Below are 21488 nucleotides of genomic sequence, written 5' to 3'. Positions count from 1 at the left end.
CGTTAGAAGACACTCCCAGGGAATAAATACCAGGGGGTATTTATTTCATCTACACGTAGATACAGAGGAGGTGACGTGTCGCTACATTTGATCATCTACACAAGCCAGACAGACAGCGGAGAACATGGAGCACCTCTGGGAGAGTGATCCCTCTCACCTTTCTTTGGCACTACCTTACGGTGCAAGAAATAGCCCCGTGAGAGTACCCCTCTCTCTCCGCTTACAACCAAGAGCCTGGATGAGAAATGTAAAGTACAGTCCTAACCTCAGGATAGATAAATTAGACTACACAAATCTTGATCTTGGAGGAAAATCACATGAAAGACCATCTGTCTCATAGCTTCTCCCTGTAACAGTAATTTGAAAAGTGTCAAGCATTGCCCAAGAAGATGGAAAGGACTTACCTTTCTGCAAGTCTCGCTCAGTAGCTTCCACGGGGAACAGCTGCTTCTCCCAAGGACATAGTTTTTGTTGACTGGTGTTTGTGAGGGTGCCTCATCCCTAAACATTCCCCAAGAGGGAAAAAACCACCCAGAGTTTACTATATTGTCATCAAGAGGAACTCTTCCTTTAGGGAAGAGTGGCTAATTTCCTGTTTATCAGATTTGTGGCATATTTCTTTTATTGCTCTTTCCTCTTCAATGTCTGCGTCAGTCTTAGGCACCCAGTTAGAGACAGCTGTAGGGAATATTTTGAAGTGATAACTAGAGAGCTCTACAAAGACCTTCCACAAGATTTCATAATTTCAAATACCACAATGAATTTCATTTCAGGTCACAATTTTGTATTTTTCTGCCTGCAACCTCTGCCTCTGGACAGAAATGTGATTCCACAACATTAGGTATTTCCAAGCAGAAGGGAATTGCAGTCGCATCACAGCTGAAGAAGCTAACGTTTGCTGATTCAAAATTATTCAAAACCATCTTCAGTACTCCATTTAGAAACCGTCCTTTGACAGCCAAAAGGAAATCTTTAGATTAAACATGTCCCCAGGGAGTGCTTGTCACAAACCCTCGGCCCAAAGTTACTGTGCTGTAATTTACTGCCAGCAGAGCAGGTGAAGTGAGTGCTCCCACCTTGTCTCAGTTAAGGCTATGAAGATTAGCAAAGCCCTACGTTTTTGATTCTTTTAACTTCATGTGGCTTCCTCAGACTGAAAAGATTGAAAGATACAGCTAGGCATTTCACAGGAGTTAGAAAACGTTGCCTCGCTCACATCTGGCAACTACCAGTTCCAATAGCTTGGGGGTAAGCTGGAAACCATTTCAAATAATTCTCAGCAACACTCTTTATAAATGTAGGGTGTATTGTAATACATCTGTTGTCAAGTACATTGTGATAGTCGAAAAATCCCATTCTACTCCCTTGTAGAAGAAAGCAAGAAAATTGTTTATGATTCTCTTCATCATCCTCGTCATTGTCCTCTTCAGCATCTTCGGCACTGAGATTTATAATCAGCGGAAGGTGAATTGGTAGTGAAATTTTTACTTGATTTCTGAGTGATTGCAGACGATGGGCTGGATGCAGAACACTGCCTTGGACACCATGCTGCAATGGCGCATCTGCAGAAAAGAACATTCCATTTAGTTTTTTAGGAGGGAACAGAATATCAAACCAGGTTCAGACCAGCAGAAATAGTTTTGAAATCGTTGACATACTGATGGAAACATTAAAGAGACCAACTGTGCCTCTTAGGAAGAAACTTCTGTGGAGGCTGGCCAAAGAGCATCTTCCAGCTACAGAAAGGATGAAAAAGCAGGGGTACTCACTCCTCGGAATGGACAGATGAGGCCTTGCTGAAGAAAGAGGCTCTTTTTGATTGTTCTACGCTGTTTAGAAAAGGCTGGCTATCTCTCCCAGCTGGTGGATACATTAATTGGGAGTCAGAAAACTTCTGTATTCCAGTCGCTTTTCACATATTTACAGCATAGGCAAACCTGATGAATTTAGCAATGCTGAGCACAGGATTGCCCATTTTTACCTTGTAGATATTTGTGTTCTATCAATATTTTCTGACTCGCAACTCTCTTCACTATGTACATGGTGTAGATTTGGAGAAAGACTATAAAGTTCATGAAAATAACTTATGCTTCATTAGAAGAACATCGGAAAAGATTTCCTGCACTGTAATCTGATGGTATCTGTTCAAGGGGTGTCTCATCCACATGGCACATTGTGCTCTAGGAGCAGAAATTGCTACTAGTGCCCCTACCAACCTCCTCACCCCACCACGCACACTACTTTTAAGTCATTACCTGCCTCCTGACCATCTTCACTTCTAGAGAGACTTAATCTAGCCAATACCCAAGCAAAGCAACATTTTTCCTCCCTGGACCTCAGCAACCTGAATTGCCATTTGTGACTTCATCCTTCATGTAAAGATAGTTACGAAGCTTCGTAATGTGACGGCAGAAAGAATTCCTGTGGCAACCCTATCCAACGGCCAATCCAATGCCTTTCTTTGCCTGCAGCCTGCTGGGATCATACCTGATAGATTTGCTGTGGGACATTTCTTGATGTAATTCTTCCTATATATTATGTAAGCACTGGAAGGAAGCACAGGAAAGAGTCTTTACTTCCTCTAATGAAGAAATTGTTGAGAAAATCCTTGTACTCCTGTTACTAGGTGGCAAAAAAAAAGTCCATTCGTATAATGAGGCTTGCTATGACGGAAGGCACAATTGATCCTCAGGCAGTCTGCGGGTTGTCTTTCCCAGTAACAGGAGATGTTGCTGTACTACTGCTGCAGGAGAAATCAGTTTTCAGATCTCATAAATAAAACTATAAAAATGGACTCAATGCGTTAGTACACAGTGCACTGCTGTGAACGGACAGCTAAGATTTTGTGGGACAAGCTTCTGATATTTTAGAACATTTCAAGTGATCTGAAGTTCCAGAGAGCTCTAAAGTTGTCTTGAGTTAGGTCAGTGGAGCTTTCATGGTGGAGTACTGTTCCTAGGTAAGAAGAGTAAAGCAGTCTACTTACTGCACTGCAGACTTGTCATGAGATGCTGGGGGAAAAAAAAAAATCTATTAGTCACTTGATTGACCTGTGGCTGAGTTTCCTTTCATGCACAATGGGATAATCAAGGCAATCTCAAATGAAAGCTGCTGTACAAGTGCAAATCTTATCCTAGGACTCTTATCACTGTCAATGTACAGGGGTCTATGGGGAAATAAAGAGTAAGAAACAAAAGCCAGAAAGATTCTCAACTGAAACTGAAAACTTGAACATTTGGGACCTTGTAATCCTTTTCTTCTGATTCCCATTGGAAACATCAGCGTGGCAAAAGAAAGTCACTTTGGTTGCTCGAAGGCACTTGCTCCTGCCTACCTTCATTTTGTATCACTCGATCTGCCGAACAGTGTGAACATCTCCCCCGTCTCCCTAATGAGCACAGTGTCACAGCCAAGAGGTTTTCCACAGTGGCAGAGTCTGCACCTGGAACCCTCATGAGGACAGTGACTTATGGGTAACTCACACTATGTTCCCCTAGCCTAGTGGTTGCCTTAACTGTGAATCACCTCGTTTAAAACTTTTTGGTCTTAATCAAGGGGGAGATGATAGAGTAGTCCAGGTAGAACAGTAGTACGGTGACAAATATATATGTACAGTATGTAAAAATATATATAGAAATATTTACAAATAGATAAAAAACCAACAGTGAACCCAACTCCCCCACACCCTGATGGTGATACGTTACCACCACGCTGCAGGGCGGGCACTGGAGCAGTCCCAGGCTGGACTCAGCAGCAGACAGGAACCGGATGCAGGAGCTGGACTCAGGCACTAGATTCAGGGATGCACAGATTGTCATAGAAGATAGAAGTACAGACAGAGTCCTCCTCAGATGTCGGCCATCAAAGTAGAGAGATTGACCCTCGTGATCTCTCAGCTTTATACTGAATATGGCGTATATGGATGGAATACTCTGTTGGTCAGTTTTGGGTCACCTCTCGTGTTCGCTCCTCCCTGCAGCTGCGACCTTTTACATGCTTCTGACCCTTTTCACTTGTGGCACCCCATCACCGAGTACAAGATTCAGCAGTGACCTTGGTCACTATAAGAACAAGTATAAGCAAGGTCCTGTCTGCATCCCATTCCTTGGTACTCACTATAAACATCAGGCCTTACCACTGCTAGAAGCAGTCACTGTCTGGAAAAACCTGCTGTTGATTTCAGAAAGTGCAGTTAGTTAGAAGAGACTTAACTGAAAAGTAAAATCACTAAACCAGAATTAGTTCTGGTTTAGCCCAAACCAGGACAATCCCCAATGCTGAAATGGATGCAGTGACGAAGAGTCCTACACTCACCCCTGGATTGTCACCAGGTGGAATAGAGATATTTCTTTGAAGCACAAACCCCTTTTGAAGGACTTTGTTTGAAATAACTGATTTTGCAGAAATTGAGGTAGTCGCTAGAAGCAGAAATGATAAACATGGCCTGTTTCTTCAGAATCAAGATGAAGTTGATTCAATAAGAAACTGATGAGTGATCTTTAGGTGCGATTTTTAACTCAGATGTTCCTTGAGTGTCTGCGCCCAGTTCACAGGAGAAGTGGTCCACAGCTCTCCTCTCCACTTCCGAGAATCAGCTATGTGATCTACAGATGCGGCCACGACCCAGACAGAGTGACTTACCAACTTCTAACTTTACGTAACAAACCTCCCTTTTGGCACGGATATGTCAAGAAAACCAAGGACACAAAACACTCTAAAATCTATAGCACTTCCCTGTGCACAGGGGAAATAAACATGGAAGGAGCAGTCATTCCCAATGGCGGCCATTTTTGCCTCTTGTGCTTCTCCTCTGCTCCCTTAACGCTGGGTAATCATAACCTTCTCCTGAACGCAGTGGCTTTCATTCAAACTCTGGACCTTCAGAACCTTAGCTGTGCTGCTTTTTTGAAACACAACCCCAACTGACAGCCAAGGCCACCTGAAAGAAGGAGCTGGTCCCTTCTCCAGGCTTGTACCGACGAAGGCAGTTGGGAGCCAGGATAGAAAGTTGTGATTCTGCAGATGCCAGCTGCTCCTCCAGCTCATGACATCAGCATCATGGCACTGGGTGAGCCCTCCAACTTGAAATGGATCTTCCTTTCTCTCCACTACTTCAGTGTAAGGAATATGGGACCATTTCAAAGAGTCTCCCATTCTGGTGTTTCTTTAATGTAAAATCGACCAAACCCATTTGGCGGGGTTTACCTAATACCCAACTTCTTGCCATAGGAACCGTGGTCTTGGAAACAAATCTTTGAGGCCACAAAGACAAATCTCATCCTTTGACTATGTTGATAACACAGTTGATAACTTGAATTACAAAGTTGAAGCAAGTTGATTAAGATTGGTAGAAGCCGGATAAGTGTTAACACATGCTTCCAAAGACTGAAGGTCTCAAAACAGCCAGTGGACAAAATGGTTCTATGGTGTTCCAGCGCAAGTGTTGCTAATTAAAGTAAGAATTTTAAAACAGCTTATAAACTTCTGAGCTGCAGATGGTAAAACATAAAGAGTATTTTTAGTGAACAGATACATTCTTTTCAATTTCTATTACTACTGGCAGAACTACAGTTCAAGAAGAACTACTTTGTTCATTCAGGCCAGGTACTATCACTTCTCATTTTCTGACTTGATCAAACAGACATCCTGATAAATGATGTGTCTTTCATTTTCTGTTTGAACACAAGTTCCAGTGGCTGATGGGATGAGGATTTCCCCCAGAATGTGGGCACTTCTTACAGTCTGGCAAGTTTTCTAAGATGTTCTTGGCACATTCTCTTGAACTCTTTGAGCACACTTAAAAATCTGTTAGAAAAAGAAATCTGGGGTTTTCAATGATGGATTAAAGTCATGCTGCTGCAGGGCACTGAGATGCATATTTAACCTGAAGCAAAAGAGCAGCCCCTGGACATGGGGTGAGAAGTGTTTGAAATGGCAGAGGTGCACTGCAGCACAGGCACGTATACGACCAGCAGTGTAGCTTCGTGCAGCCTGTGGCCTGTGACTGTCTTCTACACCACTATTCATCTTTTAATTGTTGACAGGGAGAAAGTGTCTGGTCTCATTCAAGGGAAAGGTTTCCCTTCTCCAGCTGAAGACTTGGCAGATGCCAAATGGGAAGTAAGCGCAAACTGATGGGCAATTTTCATTTGGATTTATCTGGAGCACCCTGGCTTGCATTGGATTCCTAGTGGCTGCAAGAGTGCACCCGTCTGGAGGTTGTTGCAGCATGACTCTAAATTACGTGATGAGTAGAACTGTTCAAAACCATGACATTACTGAACAGCAGGGACTTCCAATATTTAGATCTTAGTTTCAAATGAGGAAGAAAACTCCACATTTTAAATTTTTGTCCTACAAATAAAATATTCTAACAATTGAGTTCTGTGCCATTTAGCTTAGTAGCATCTGAAAATCTTAGATTAAATAAATATAAAATAAGCATTGACTATGAAATTAAATGTAAAACTATACTGATTTTTATGTTAAACAGAAGATTAAGAATAGAGGGTATTTACAATTGAGTGTATCTGCAAATAAAACTTCAAAGCTTTAGCAATGTCTTCAGAAATGTTTGTCTTTATAATGTTTTCAGGACAAGGGAACCCAGAAAGTATTCTTTAGGACATTCCTGCAACAACCTGTTTGTAGCTAACTTTTCTGGTCCTGCTCATGTTTCTAAATATGGGTACACGCTTGAAGGCATCAGGGCGTACCTCTTTCTCCTGAGCTCTGTTAGTCACTTTCAGAAATGGTCTCCTTTAAAAAATCATACTATATCATAATCTCTTTATCTAATTTCTTAAATTGTTAAGGTTGTTATTATGGTTGATTTTCTTGTGCGATCACTAAAATAAATAGGTAACACTATCAGGCAATGGTGACTTTTTCTTCCTGCTATTCATGTACTTCCTAAGACTCTGTAGAAGTTGCTCAGTTTTTAGGGAAGCATTGAAAATAATGTGCATAGTCCTGTTGGTCTTTTTTCAGAATTGTCTGTTTCTCTTGGAAGGGAAAGCTTCAGCCTGAAAATTAAGTGACTGTGACAATCAGCATGAGATTCCTGAGCGTGCACTTTGTAGATAGTCTGTAAGTCCTCTGAAAACAGCCTGCAGTTGCAGTATCTTGAGTTCTGCGTCCTTCTCCATGACCCTGGAGAAGTGAGGAGCTTATTCACCCCTAAAATAACAGGGAGAAGTTATTCACAATCTTTTGAAGCTCAGCTCAGTTTTGGATCATATCTGGTTTCAAACCTGCAGATGAGTGAAGTCCGGCCCTGAGATCTACTGTCAAGTTAAGAGTTCTCCGGGGAGGTGTTAGACTTGCCCAGCTGGATTTAATTTGCAGGTTCTTAGGATACATATATGTGTCTTGTGTACTCTTCTTAGAGATACCTGACCTGATCTGAATTCCTCTAAAATTGCCATGGACTCGAATCCATGGCTTGCTTAGTGTTTTGCACAACTTGAAAAAGCCAGATGCAAGAGTACTCTTTCTGTGCTGTTCCGGTGTGGTGCAGATAATGAGCAATATTCCTACCGTTTGGCGGCACTGAACCACAATTTGAGGGGAAGCATTGGAATGAGAAGGTAACATCAAAAATCTCCGTAAGAGCAAGGAGGTCTCTCTAAGATCTTAATTACAGAGAATTTAAAGTCAGTTTAGTAGTACGAAACTAAAAAGCTCCTGTCCTAGGGGTAGTTCCCAAAAATTTAAACTTTAAAAGAAAGTGGGGAGGACTGTCAGGGTGTTGCCACCATTCTCGGTGGCTGACATGTGCCCTTCCTGCCAGTAAAAAGACCTCTGATGCATCATATATTAGAGGTAGCTGCTGAAGGTAATGACTAGAAATATCTTCCCATCATTCCTCAGTATCAAGATCAAAAGCTCCTTGAGGACTTGAAGAAAACCCTCTAAGGGAGGTGGCTGACCACCACAGAAATAACTTACCAACCTCCTGGTTTGACACTCTTTTGGCTAATGAAGTGCAGGTAGAGAGGATCAGTCCACAGTCACAGCCTTGGATGGCAGCAACATGTTGGCTGCATCAGCAGGAGAGACCACATCATTGCTCTCGAGCTGTTGGAGCCAAACTCTGAGGCATCAGATGAGTAAAATGAGTGTAAGCCTGACATCAGTTTATAAAGTGATCTATGAAGATTTTCAGTCTGGTACCTGCTACAAGTAATCAGAAAGATTTTTGAGTGTCTGTGAGGTTGACCTTGGTGTTTTTCTTTCTGTTACCCCAGGAGCTAAAACTGATTGGGCTTGACATACCCCACTTTGCTGCTGATCTTCCCATGAATCGCTGTAAAAATCGTTACACAAATATCCTGCCATGTAAGTACAATACATACAGGCTTTATCCTGCTAAAGTCTTTTGAGGGGGAAAGAAGAGTTTTAGTAAGAGAATTGGAGCATCAGGACAAATTTTCTGACTGATAAAAGCCTGTTCTAAAACCTGCCTTAGACACAACCAGGCAATAGATGTTTTTTATTGGCTTTGAAGAGATGTAACTTTCTGGGGATGTTTATCAAGGCAGGAGTTTAGAGGTTAGAAGCACAAGGTCGTTTCTACTACTGAGTAGTGTTACTGTATTTCTCTTATGAATTTAATGAAGCCTAAGGGAGCCCAAAGAGATGGCAGTTGGAGGGTGTGTTTTGCAGAACAGTAACTATGGTGCATCCATGTAGTGTTTTCTGAAGCAAACATTGCTCTCTGTTGGTAAACATGAGCATTTTTTCTTTTTTTATTAGTTTTTTTTTTCTGGTTTTAGAGGATTAATTTGCTGAGTTGCAGATGAGCACCATGTTTGAGAGGCAAATTTTTCTTTTCCTTTTCCAGATGATTTTAGTCGTGTCTGGTTAGTTTCAATGAGCGAAGAAGAGGGATCTGACTACATTAACGCCAACTACATTCCTGTGAGTACAGAGACTTGGTCAGTGTTAAGAGCAGTGTCCTGTACAGCAGTTAGAGCATGTCATCTGCAAATATCCCCGTATCTCCTGGAATCTCAGTCACATTCTAAGCACCTCCTTCAGCTTCCAATATTTTGCCTACAGGGATCTGTGGTTTCACCAGCCATTAAAAAAATAGAAGAAAGGGGGGGGGGGGGGGGGGGGGGAGCAGGAAAGATTTTTTGGCAAATTTTGCCACAGTAGTACTGGGTGAGCTGTGAATCTTTGTGAAACCCAGATTGGACTGGTAGAGAAATGGAGAAGAAGTGTTAAGTGGTCCAGTGGCTTTTTAAGAGAGCTGGGAAAAAATCAAACTTTTAAATGAGAAATTTTCCAGGTTCCTACAGCACACGGAAAAAGGATTAGGCCAGACACAGCACAACTGCCAAAATGCACACAGTCCAGATGGTGCGTGGAGGGAGCTTCTGCTTTCTGCCTCAACTCTGGTGCTCCGTGTGTGCCTCCCTCTGCCTGGCGTAGAGCAGCTCTTTACCAGGGAGCAGCACCCAAGGGTTTTAGGGTAACTAAAGTGGACGCAGAGCTGTAATCAAAGAGTTTGACACTGGGGATGAGCTAAAACCTCATCAGCTCTTTCTACTCTCTCCTGAGCTTCTGCAGTCAACTCAGGCTTTTTCTTGCCACTGCCGCAAGGGTTTGCCCCTCTGTTATCCCCCCTTGCTGTGGCTCAGTGTAAGGTGTGTTCAGGGAGGGCAATGTCCACTGGGTTGCTCTGCGTGAGAGGGGGCAGGACACTATAACCTCCGTGTGGAAAAAGACCTTGCACTTGGGGACCGTAGGCCAATGAGCATTTCTGCAGCCTTGCCCTGCAGGGGAGCCAGAGCTGGCCCTGGCTGTGCTGGAGAGAGCTGAGTCAGCATTGTGGAAAAGGGAGGAGCCCTCAGATGAGTTGCTGAAACCACTTCCTTGTCACTGTGGCACGGCCCACACAGGCACTGCTGAGCACCGTGTCAAGAGCATGAACCTAAGCACTCATCTGCAAATCCCTGAGCTGTCAGTGAATCAAGCAAGAAAGTTCCGGCATTCAAAAGCATCATTCACAGCTCAGGAAACTTCTGTGACATGGGATTATGGATAATAGGATTTTATGTAGCACTTCTCTTCGGATTGCTCAGTTCTGCTTCTTACAGTATCCATCTCTTTAGCTCTACTTATAGCATAATGCTGACCATAGAAACGGGGATAGATGTGTCATTTTAATGCTTGGCCTTCCCTGACGATTGCTTCTCCACTGAGTACCTGCCACCAAACACAGATGCTGGTGGTGATCTGTATCTCTGTGGTATCAAGAGATCTGACACCTGGGTCAGACGCAGCCCATGCAGGCAAACAAACAGCAGATTCCATGTAGCACAAAAACTCAGACTGAGCTGACTTCTAGAGCTGTCTGGAGGAAGCCATTTATGGGGAGTGCTCCCAAAGCACAAATGTTCTTACAATCCACCTACTGTGGTGGCACAAAAATTGCCCAATTTATGAGGGATCGTGCTGTGTGTTGGATGTATCTTTTGCTCTTATTAGGAATATCAAATAATTTCCCAAATGCAGTTTTGATGATACAATCTCATCAAATATGGTTCTAGCAGATGCCAAAATGGCTGCTCTGTGTATCTTCTATTATAGTCTTTATAACGGTCTTTTGGTTTTGGAAGGAGTCTTTCCAACTAAAAGGATGTTGCTGGAGATAGGAGAAGGAATACACGGATATAAAGCATTGACTTTGGTTGCTTTTCCCTTATCTACCAATGCTGTAACCCTGTTGTATAAGGCCACCAAATTTGTCAGGCATGATTTGCCCTTGGTGAAGCCACATTGGCTGTCACCGATCAGCTACTTATTTTCCATGTGCCTTAGCATAGTTTCCAGGAGAATCAGCTCCATGATCTTGCCAGGCACAGAGGTGAGACTGACTGGCTTGTGATTTTCCGTTTTTAAATACGGGGGTTATGTTTCCCCTTTTCCAGTCAGTGGGAACTTCGCCGGACTGCCACATCTTCTCAAATATGATGGATAGTGGCTTAGCCACTTCATCTGCCAGTTCCTTTGGGTGCCGCGGATGTATCTCATCAGGTCCCATGGACTTGGGCACTTGGGTTCCTTAGATGGTCTCGAACCTGATCCTCTCCTGCAGTGGGTGGTTCTTCATTCTGCCAGCTGGTGCCTTTGCCTTCTGCAGCTTCGGTGGTGTGGCTGGAGCAATTGCCGGTGAAGACTGAGGCAAAAATGGTTTTGAGTAGCTCATCCTTCTCCATATCCTGGATAACCAGGTCTCCTGTTTCCTTCCAAAGCGAGTCCACATTATTGCTAGTCTTCCTTTTGTCACTGACTTATAGAAGCTTTTCTTGTTTACCCTTGATGTCCCTGGCCAGGTTTAATTCTATCAGGGCCTTGGCTTTCCTAACTAGATTCCCAGACGCCCAGGCACTTTATCTGTATTACTCAGGCACTTTCTCTGTATTCCTTTGTCAAGCATCAAATGTATTCAGCCATCAAATCCTGATGGTTGATTTCAGCTGCAGCTGTGTTAACCCTCAGAGGTGATGTGATTTTTTTTTTTTTTTTTTTTCCAAGTACAAGCTCATTGCCTGCCTGGGCTGATATCAGGGGCTGGGCTTTGGTGGTCGCTGAGCTCCTGCTGCTCTAGGCAGTGGCCAAGTCTGGCCACAGAGGTCACTAGGTGGCCCTGGCACTCAGGCGTAGTGGCCACTGAAAAGTCTTTCCTTACTGTCATGGCTTGAGCCTACCCAGCCAGCAGGAAAGCACCACGCAGCCACTCACTCACTCCTACCCTGAGGGATGGGGATGAGAAAATACAACCAAAAGGCCTGAGCATCAAGACAAAGGACAGGGAGGGCTCACTCACCAGTTATGGTCATGGGCAAAAGGCAGACTCAACTTGGGGATAACAACATGAATCTAATACAAGCAACCACCACCATCAAGGATAATGAGAGATAACAACCACGTCTTAAAACCAGCACACTTTCCTACCGCCCCTTCAGTCTTCCCAGGCTCAGCTCTGCTCCATCTTCCCCCCCAGCAGCACAGGGGGCATGGAATGGGGGTTACAGTCAGTCCGGCACAAGGTGTCCCCGATATTCCTTCCTCCTCAGGGAGAGGGGCCCTCGCAGCCCTCCCCTGCCCCACCGCGGGGTCCCTCTCCCGGCAGACAGCCCTCCAGGAACTGCCCCAATGCGAGTCCTTCCTGTGGGGCCGCAGCTCCCCAGAACCCCCCAGCGCGGGTCCCTCCCGGGGCTGCCGCCCTCCCACTGACAGGCGGCTCCAGTGCGGCCGGAGTTACGGTCCTCTGGCCCTGGGCCCTCCGCGGGCTGCAGGCCGACCTCTGGGCCACTGCTGGGCTCCAGGGGCTGCAGGGGGTTAGCCCGCCATCTCATGATCTCACTGGGGCAAAGATTCCCAGGCACATCTCCCCCTCTCCTTCTTCACTGACCTGGATGTCTGCGTGGCTGTTTCTCTCACATCCCCCTCCTCAACTCCACTCACAAACAAAGAAGACAGACAAACAAAGAACACCTCACCAGGTTCTTTTACTCTAAAACACAGTTACTTGCAGAGGTGCCAAGTCATCTTGACCTTGGCCAGAGGCGGGTCCAAAGTTGGACCCAGGGGGCTTCTCAAAGCCTCTTACAGGAGCCACCTCTGTAGCCCCCTCTCCTGCTACCAAAACCCCGCCAGACACCAAACCGCCACACTTACCAACCCTGAAACGACACACAACTCACTGGGGTTCAAACCCAGACTCAGGTTTTGGGACAGCTGTTTTTGCTTGAGGTCCATTTGCTCCCTGTGCCTAGTGCACATAGACCTTAGTCTAAGGATTTGTCAGGGTTTGCCTTCTCTCTCTTTGAAATCCAAAAGTCATCAATCAAGGTTATTCCAAATGGAATTACAGTGTTTAATCTGCATGATGACAATGCTGAGAAAAGCCAGTCCCTAACCAAAACCAAAACCAAAACCAAAACCAAAACCAAAACCAAAGATAACCACAGTCTTGTTGCACGTAAACCTGTCCGCAGACCTGACGGTACATGTGACTGACCCGACTTACAGCATCATTTGCACAGAGGTTGATAACTCCCCAGATAATTAACTGCTCTGTGAACAAAATCAGGTTTCAGCTTTTTATTGGCAAAGAAGTCAAGCACTAAGGAACATGAAGTTTATTAAAATATTTCAGGTGCTTGTGTGGCAGGGATGCAGTTTGTTGCACATAAAGCCTTCAGGTACCTTGCTGGGAATTAATTCATTTTCAGGCAATATAACGTAGACTCACTTTGGCTTAGATCCAACTGAACTCTCTCCTCTCCTCTCCTCTCCTCTCCTCTCCTCTCCTCTCCTCTCCTCTCCTCTCCTCTCCTCTCCTCTCCTCTCCTCTCCTCTCCTCTCCTCTCCTCTCCTCTCCTCTCCTCTCCTCTCCTCTCCTCTCCTCTCCTCTCCTCTCCTCTCCTCTCCTCTCCTCTCCTCTCCTCTCCTCTCCTCTCCTCATCTCATCTCATCATCATCTCATCTCATCTCATCTCATCTCATCTCATCTCTCATCTCATCTCCCATAATCATTCAGGTTATTAATAAGTGATTATGATGCCAGGGCAGCTCAGGTGGGTTTTGTGCTTCCCCAGCTGCTGTCCGTAACAACTGCGGGCAGTTATTTTGGGAACAGGCACGTCACACATGAGAGAGAGAGATGGAGAAGCTGTGCAGGCTGCTATTGTGACCTATCAAACTGTTTCACTCTTTGGGTTTTGTCATGTTTTCTGAGGTGCAAAAACGCCCACTCAGGTGGTCTTTTCTTCCAGGAACAATACATTTTTATTCACCAGTGTGTGCAACTGATGTGGCAAAAGAAGAAGCAACAGTTCAGCATCAGCGATGTCATATATGAGAACGTCAGCAAGTCCTAGTTCAGTCACAGGGGGTAAGTCAGGCAAGCCCAGCCCTGCACCATGCCCACAGCCTCACGTCTCAGCTGCTCAGCAGCAACCAGCGTCACAAGCGTTTGCTCCAGGAGCTTTGCTGGGGTTTTGGAGCTTTTGGGGCCTCATCCTCATACCCCCCTGAGCTGATGTGCACGTGGAGAGTGCGAGGAAAATCCCTCTGGCCTCTCGCAGTCAATGATTTGCTGTATTTCTGCAGCATTGTAGGAGTGTATTGGCTTGCTCACGTTTGAAGGAAAAGAGAATCGGGAAATCCTGAGTGAGCCACCTAACCGTTCCCCACCACTTGTCCTAACACTCCTTACAAAGCTGAGAGGAGGGGAGGACTTTAACTACTCTTCAGTCAGCCTCAAGTCACTTACCAGCTGCCAGGTTACCACAGGCAGCAGAGGTTTGGGGGTGCTGTGCCAGCGCTGCTGTTTTGTCAGCAGAGCCTGCTGGAGGGCGAGGTGGTCACCAGAAAGCTCCGACATGAAACCCTGGGGAATTGTGTGCATAAATGTAGAACGTGGGAACAGGAGGGGTCTCAGACTGCTACTACCATTAGCATAAGCAAAACTACCATCTTGCCTTTCCACTGAGCCCCAGTGCCTGAGCTGTTTGCAGCCAGCCTGGCCCAGTCCCTCACTGCAGAGTGAAACACATGGGTCTGACCTGCCGAGAGGCTTGGTGGTGGGGACAAGCTGTGAGGACGCACGTCACTGCCGTTCAAGCTTCAGTTCATTAGGTGGCAGTAACAACCCAGCCATAAGCTTAGTATTTGCTTTAGGGGGAAGCAAGAAGCTACGGAATTCCAACCCAAAGTGGCTTCTGAAAGAGCTGGTGGAGAGCTGGGCTGTGGGCACCAACACCAGCCGTCCCCGCTGTGTGTCTGTGGTGTTGCACATGTGCCGTTACTGGCCTCTGCGAACGTCATTCCCCTGCCCATAAAATGAACCCTCATTTGCCTCACTTTTCCTCATGTTCAGGAAGTTTACGGTCTAATCTGAGTCTTTGCAGTACATGGACAATGAAAGAAAGAAACCTTTAATTTTCCAAAGCACTAGGAGCTTCTTGATGAACCTCTCTTTTGAACTGTTTAGTTTCTGGACATTTTTTTAAAATACTGGACCAAATTCAGCTGAACAACGTGAAGGAAAAGACACTATATGTGCATAAAATAGTTTGCTCCAGAGTGATGGGGTTTTGTTTAGTACTTTTGGTTAATTTTTTTTTTTTTTTTCCCCTGTGCAGGTTGGGCTTAAGATGAAAGTAAGTGCAAAATATTTTTTTTTTAATGGTTGGCTGAAGAGCTTTGTTCATGTGTCACTGGTCTATGCTAATGCCCATAGGAGAGCAGGCATTGTTAGTATCTAATAATACCTCATTAGTGAATAGAAGGGCATGAACATACATGAAGAAATCTGGAGACTGTGAAGAGAAGAGGGGGTGGGCGGGTGGGGGGCGTTTGCTGGGTACACAGATTTGCCTGTTTCCTGCAGCACTGACGTACGTGGGGTCTGGGGGGAGCACTAGACCCGAGGAATGGACTGACGAGCAGAAATCCAAACCATGAAGCTTGAAGCTGAAGCAGGCAGCCGACACTGAGAGATGGGGTGGTTTTGGTTCTTGACTGTGCCACTACCAATGAAGCAGTGGGATCACTCTTCTCGCAGGCCTTTTCAGTCAGAATAATTAGCTATATGTATATTTTTTTTATCTTTGTATAATTCCGGTACATCGTTGTGTATTGTGACATGGATGCTGTCAGAATGGATGTTGATGGCATTTTTGTAACCTGTTGCTTTGTGTCACCTCATGGGAAGTTCGCAGCAATGGTACTCAATGTAAACAAAACAAACTTGAACTGAAGTAAACACACTGGGTTGCTTACCTGTGAAGAAGTCACTCACAGCAAAACAGCAAACGCACCTGCCTGTGCTTTTTATTCATTCCCCCGGGGCCTGCTACTGCCTGTCAGGGGACCGGGCTGTAGTGCGGTAGCTCAGCTATTTCCAGGAGCCTGATAACCTCCTTCAGATGGTCTTTGAATTTTTGTCTTCCAAAGAGTTTTTCCACCAGCAGGTAAATGGGTGCATATTCCTTTAATATCTGCTTTGTCAGCGTACTGGTTACAAGGGAAAACTTCCTTCAATCTATCCCATCTCTGTGGTGAAGAACAGCATAGACTTGACATAATACCCCAAATAAAACAGGTCCTTATGAACGGTACTGAAGAAAGAGGACTCTACATCTGATTATTAAATGGGTATGATATGAATTGACCTCTGCTTCTTCCATGCATCCAGTACTATTTCCGCAGTTTCCACTAAGCCCAGACCTAAAGCAGAGCTGCTGTTTCTCTAAACAGGATGTATAGAGACGGATGCAAAAGGGCAGAGAGCCCTGTCTTCAGAGAGCAGATTGCTAACAAGAAAGGCTTCAATGGCGCACATTTCTCTCTTATTTCAACAGTGCACCTCAGCTGGAGGGCTTGTGCTTGCAGTAGGAACAGCAGAGATTTGTCTGGCTTAATTGGAACAGAAGACAGAATTATAAATGAGCACTTGACCATTCAGACCTTGCCTTCATGCTTTTTTAAAATATATTCCAGCGTTTCATTATGTGTTTACTCAGAAAATATGTTCACATCCCTCTAGAGAGCTAGCAGGAGGAAAAAAACCCCACAAATGGATTCCTTTCTCATCTACTGCCTTCTCCCTGCTGCTGGCCACTGCCCATCGAGTCTACATTTATTCTGTATCCTAGACTAGAGGAAGGAGGTTACTTTTAAAACTTTCACGTGCACACAAAATATCACAGTGTGAGCTGGCTGTAACAGAAGCGTGGCTGAACGTGACACGGTACAAGATCGGTGCAGAGATGCCAAAATTGCATTGTTGCAAGCGACACTGCCTGAATGGCCTGAATTTACTTGACAGTTTTAGAATACATGTCAAAAAATTATTCCATTTGCACAGTGACAGGTGCTCATTTTTCCTTTAACAGCTACTTAGTCACAAAATCAATTACAATGAAAACTCCTTCAGAAAAATACCTTTTCCTACCGCATATAGTACGCAAAACTGCCTAACTGGGTGTGCTGGGATGGCAGTGGAAACCACCTCTCCTTGAGTTCAAGACATAAGTAAAGCAATGAAAGAGCCTGGGGGACACTGTGGCTCAGAAGGCTCCTGTAGAGCCTTTTAGCCTGACTCAACATGTCACAGTTTTGGTTTTACCAGCAAAGCACCTCCAGGGACATTCAGAGTTTCACCAACACTGACGAATAAGCTCAACGTCACTGGGAGCTCTGCACAGTTCAGAATATCATCTCATTTTGGCTGTCTACTTCCCCATAAATGATTGATTTCTGCACACATCCATAATGTGGAAGTCTGTTCTTATTTCCCAGCCCCCCCAAACACAACTTTTATACAACTCAAGGCTTTGGAGCAATGAATGTATGTCTAAAAATCTCATAGATCCCAGTTTGTCCAAGCAAAGCACTGTGTAACACTTGCATTGCTAGATGGTAAGTAAACTGTTCCATGCATCGATATTGGTTAGAGGTGTTCATTACAAGTTAAATGTGAAGTTTCACAGTGGATTTTCTCCCCCCATGGGGTCCCGAGGGAACAAGCAGACTAGAGGAGTGGGACGAAGAGCCTTGCTGATGTTCAAAGGTATGTGCTTAGAAAGCATAAAACTGCTGAGTGAACATATGCTGTTAAAACTCTCCCTCCCTCCAGTTAAAAAGGGAGACTGGATGGCAGCAAAATTGTAAAATAGTTCCTATGTTATCAAATGTGACTCCTTTTTCCACATCTAATAAGGCAATTTTTTTGACATGTAAAAACTGTTTTGTTTCCTTTGCAAAGACACATTTCAAATTTCACATCTTAAATATTAGTGTAAAAAAAATAATCCCTGTGGTCAAATCCTGAAGAAAGCATTTTGAATGGAACATGCTTTTTACCACTGTTTTCATTTAAGACACTGAAAAGTCTGAAGAAAACATTTTATTTTCGTTTGAGGAAACCCAAACGAGATCTCCTTTTCATTTTTCATAACTGCCAACAAGCTGAAAATTCAAAAACCGTGCAGCAGAGAGGTGAAGCTCCCTGCAGCGCTTTAAACCATCAAGGAAAATCCAGCAAAACGGGAAATATCTGACTTAATGCTCTTCAGATTTCATAGTCTGCAGCACAGAAACCATAAAGTCTAACTCAGCAAAGTTAAAGGGTAAAATACAACTCGAGTTGCACTGCGTTGATAAAGCCGTTAGTAGTGAATTCAAAAACTGAGAAAATAGAACACAGAAACAAACCAACCAACACCCAAAGCCCAGATTATTCTGCTTATCCCTTACATATATGGAAGGGGTTTCCTCTTTCCCTCCCAAGTATCTCCAGATGCCTCTGAGCTCACTGACCACATTCAAACTTGTCTGGCTCTTTCTACATAATTTAGCAGTGACACAGAAACCCAGCCTTGAAATTGTGAAGCCACTTCTTTTCTCTCGCAGGTGAAACCTGGGTGCTTCTTCCAAGACCTCCACATGCCAAACTCCAGAGAGTCTGAAGAGTCTCAGAGCTGATGTCTCCTTCTGGGCAAAGGCAAACCATGTGCTGAACACTAGAATAAACTGGCAGAGAACTGAATATTGGCTTTGTATTTTGGTAATTAACAAGGGAACAGTGGTGCAGGTAAACACTGCAGTGCCTTTTACGGAATCAGACGTACTTTCCATGAGAAAATACAGTGACTTGTAATTTTTAAATGTGAGTTTCAAAGGCTTTGCTAAAAGTTTCCTACTCTTGTACTTAAAAGTAATGAAGCATCTGTGTAAGAGTAGCTTTGGATCTTCCTTTACTTCCTTAGTCATTCACCACCCAGTGTAGCGGACTTTGCTGTATAGTGAACACTCTTCAGGCTAGGTATGGACACTTACTAGAGAGGGTGGGGTAGAGAAAATTTTAAATGTGGATCACAGAGTACATCAAGCCTTTGGAGGTCTGGGCTTGACCTTTAATGATAGGACAGGCAGCAAGACAGACAATTTTGCCCCCTAAAGCTATGTACATAGGTTGAATGGCTGCAGTTATGCAGGTGTGCTGGTTCAAATGATTCCTATCTGGAGAAAGCAATCAAGAATCATCCTTTCTTTCACTGGGTAAGACAAGAATCCATTTCCTAGTGATTGCTATGGCAGTTGGAGTCTTCAGTTTGGGATTTGTGACTTCTTGACTCATTTATCAATACACTACGTTTAAATTACAGGTGTAGAACTTACGTACTTTTCACAGGCATAAAGAATATATACGTGATGTAAAACTCTACATAGACACATAACACACAGAAGAAGTATTTGTAAGGACATTTACAACAAATGGCACTAAACACCTTTATTAAGATTTTAATTTTTCTTTTATGAAAAATGAATAGGATTCTTTTTTTTTCCCTTGTACACAGAGGAAGAGCAAACTAATGGAAAAAATCAAGAACACTTTCTTATTTCAATACTATCTTTGTAGCCACAAAGATACAACTATTTAACAGAAAAGAAATACTGTTTATTGCAGACTTTAAGCTGATTCATGTGAAAAAGGCACTATGAAACTTAATCAAACTAGGTGATTAAATTTGTCTACATTAAGTGATATTATATATTATATATAATACATATATTATATATAAAATCACACGACCATGTGAAATAACAGAATATTTTGTGACAAAAATCATTGCGTCTTCAAAAATAATGTTTGCTGGAAGGGATATTTCCTTTTCTCCCCCTTTTGCTTCCAGGAAAACACTTTTCCAAAGATTACATTTATAAAGGAACAATAGCTTTTTACATAAGGAAAAACTGACATCTGGGATTGACACACAGAGAAGTCTAGATTATACACTGTTCTTTTGATGGGTTAAGTTACAGAAAAAAAAAATGCAAGTATTTAAAAAAAAAAACCCCGACATACTGCAAATTGTTTCATGGCTACCTACAGGAGATCTGATCACCTCTTTGAGCTGAGTTGTATTACTATTTTCTGGTTACTCCTTCTTCTGCAATTTTATAGTTCATCACTAGTGAAGTATTGATAAAATCAATGTACAGAGTATTATTTTGCTATAAACAGCATCGTTAGTAATAAAACATGTTGGAAGTGATGCAAGAAAGATTCAGTGTATGTTGGGCTGCTGTTCATTCTCTAAACATTTCCTCTCTGATTGCTGGCATCAACGACTTAAGTAAACATCCTGCAGCCAAATGCATGACAAGAAGGACTGAGCCAAAAAGACATAATTGCACACTACAGCAAGAGATGGGATTCAGAATCTTATTATTACTGAAGGGTTCAAATGCTGTTTTATTGCTGGCTCAGCTTCCCTTGGATGAATCACGAAGATGCGTTCCAGTTTAACTGTCATGTTAATTCCATAAAGCAAAGACTCATCTTCGTGTGTAAATGAGTCATGTGCCAATATTTTCACCTGTCAGGAACTTCCACTGAATTTCTCATCTGTTCATTTTTAATGATGACAAGCCAGCAGCAGGTACTTCTGTGGAGACTACTGTAAATTTTCTTTATGGTGGCTAGTTACATCTATGATATAGTAAGACATTCCCCTTCACTGCTTCCTAAAGCAAAGCTGGGTGGTACAATGCTATGGACAATAGAATTAAAGAGGAAACACATTTAGTGGCTGCTTCCTTCATCAAAGGACTCCACACCTGAATCTGTGGCAGCTGCACTGATTTTTTCTTGTCGTCTTCTCATAATTTCTTGCAGTTCTGAACTACCACTGTTAGCCTATAAACAAATAAAAAAGAAAAAGACTTTATTTGTGGTTTTGACATGTGATGAAGTTTCTCTGCGGCATTTTATTAAGATAAATGTTTGAATAAATCAAACTCACCTTGCAACCCCAGAACTAAAAATGCACTAAGAATCTGGTTAAATAACATTTGGAATAAGAAAGTATTTACACTATCCTTAAATACGGACCAGGAAAGAAACTGCAGACTATTAGAAGTGTCAGCTTGACTTTCAGCACTTCTGAGCATCTCCAGTTCTCATGCAAGCCCCTGGAAGTGTTGGATATTTACAGGGTGAAATATGGCTTCAGTAAAAGCAGAATTAAAACTCAGCAAGTTTGTTAAGATTCCGCCCTTGAGTATTTAAAAATCAGGACAATCATATTTAAAAATTAAAGCACATAAACCCTCAGTGGTTTTAGATTTATGTAAACACAAAATTCACACATGCACATGGGTTTGCACAGCCAAGGCCTAAGTAAGGATCCACAGCTTCTCTGGTGAGACACTGGCACAGGTTGCCCAGAGAAGCTGTGGCTGCCCCCTCCCTGGCAGTGTTCAAGGCCAGGCTGGATGGGGCTTGGAGCAACCTCGTCTGGTAGAAGGTGTCCCTGCCCATGGCAGTGGGTTTGGAAATGGATGATCTTTAAGGTCCCTTCCAGCCCAAACCATTCTGTGATTCTATGATTCAGTCTTAGTACCGCATATTACACAATACAGCACCATGCATTTGCTGTTCAGAGAAACAGGATTCA

The 21488-nt window shown here is 43.6% G+C and overlaps 1 protein-coding gene across 2 annotated transcripts in view; it reads right to left on the bottom strand.

Moving 5' to 3' along the window:
• Positions 1 to 20614: 20614 nt before the first annotated feature.
• EPS8 (EGFR pathway substrate 8, signaling adaptor) overlaps positions 20615 to 21488 on the bottom strand; it is a 54723-nt gene continuing 53849 nt past the window's right edge. For both annotated transcript variants that reach the window (XM_009955150.2, XM_086466998.1), the window contains exon 20: positions 20615 to 20728. In XM_009955150.2, the coding sequence (XP_009953452.1) occupies positions 20615 to 20728 (114 nt within the window). The remainder of the gene's footprint in view (positions 20729 to 21488) is intronic.

This window comes from Leptosomus discolor, chromosome 1 (assembly GCF_034619465.1).
Source record: "Leptosomus discolor isolate bLepDis1 chromosome 1, bLepDis1.hap2, whole genome shotgun sequence".
Taxonomy (NCBI): domain Eukaryota; kingdom Metazoa; phylum Chordata; class Aves; order Leptosomiformes; family Leptosomidae; genus Leptosomus; species Leptosomus discolor.
This window is presented reverse-complemented; position numbering and strand designations above follow the sequence as displayed.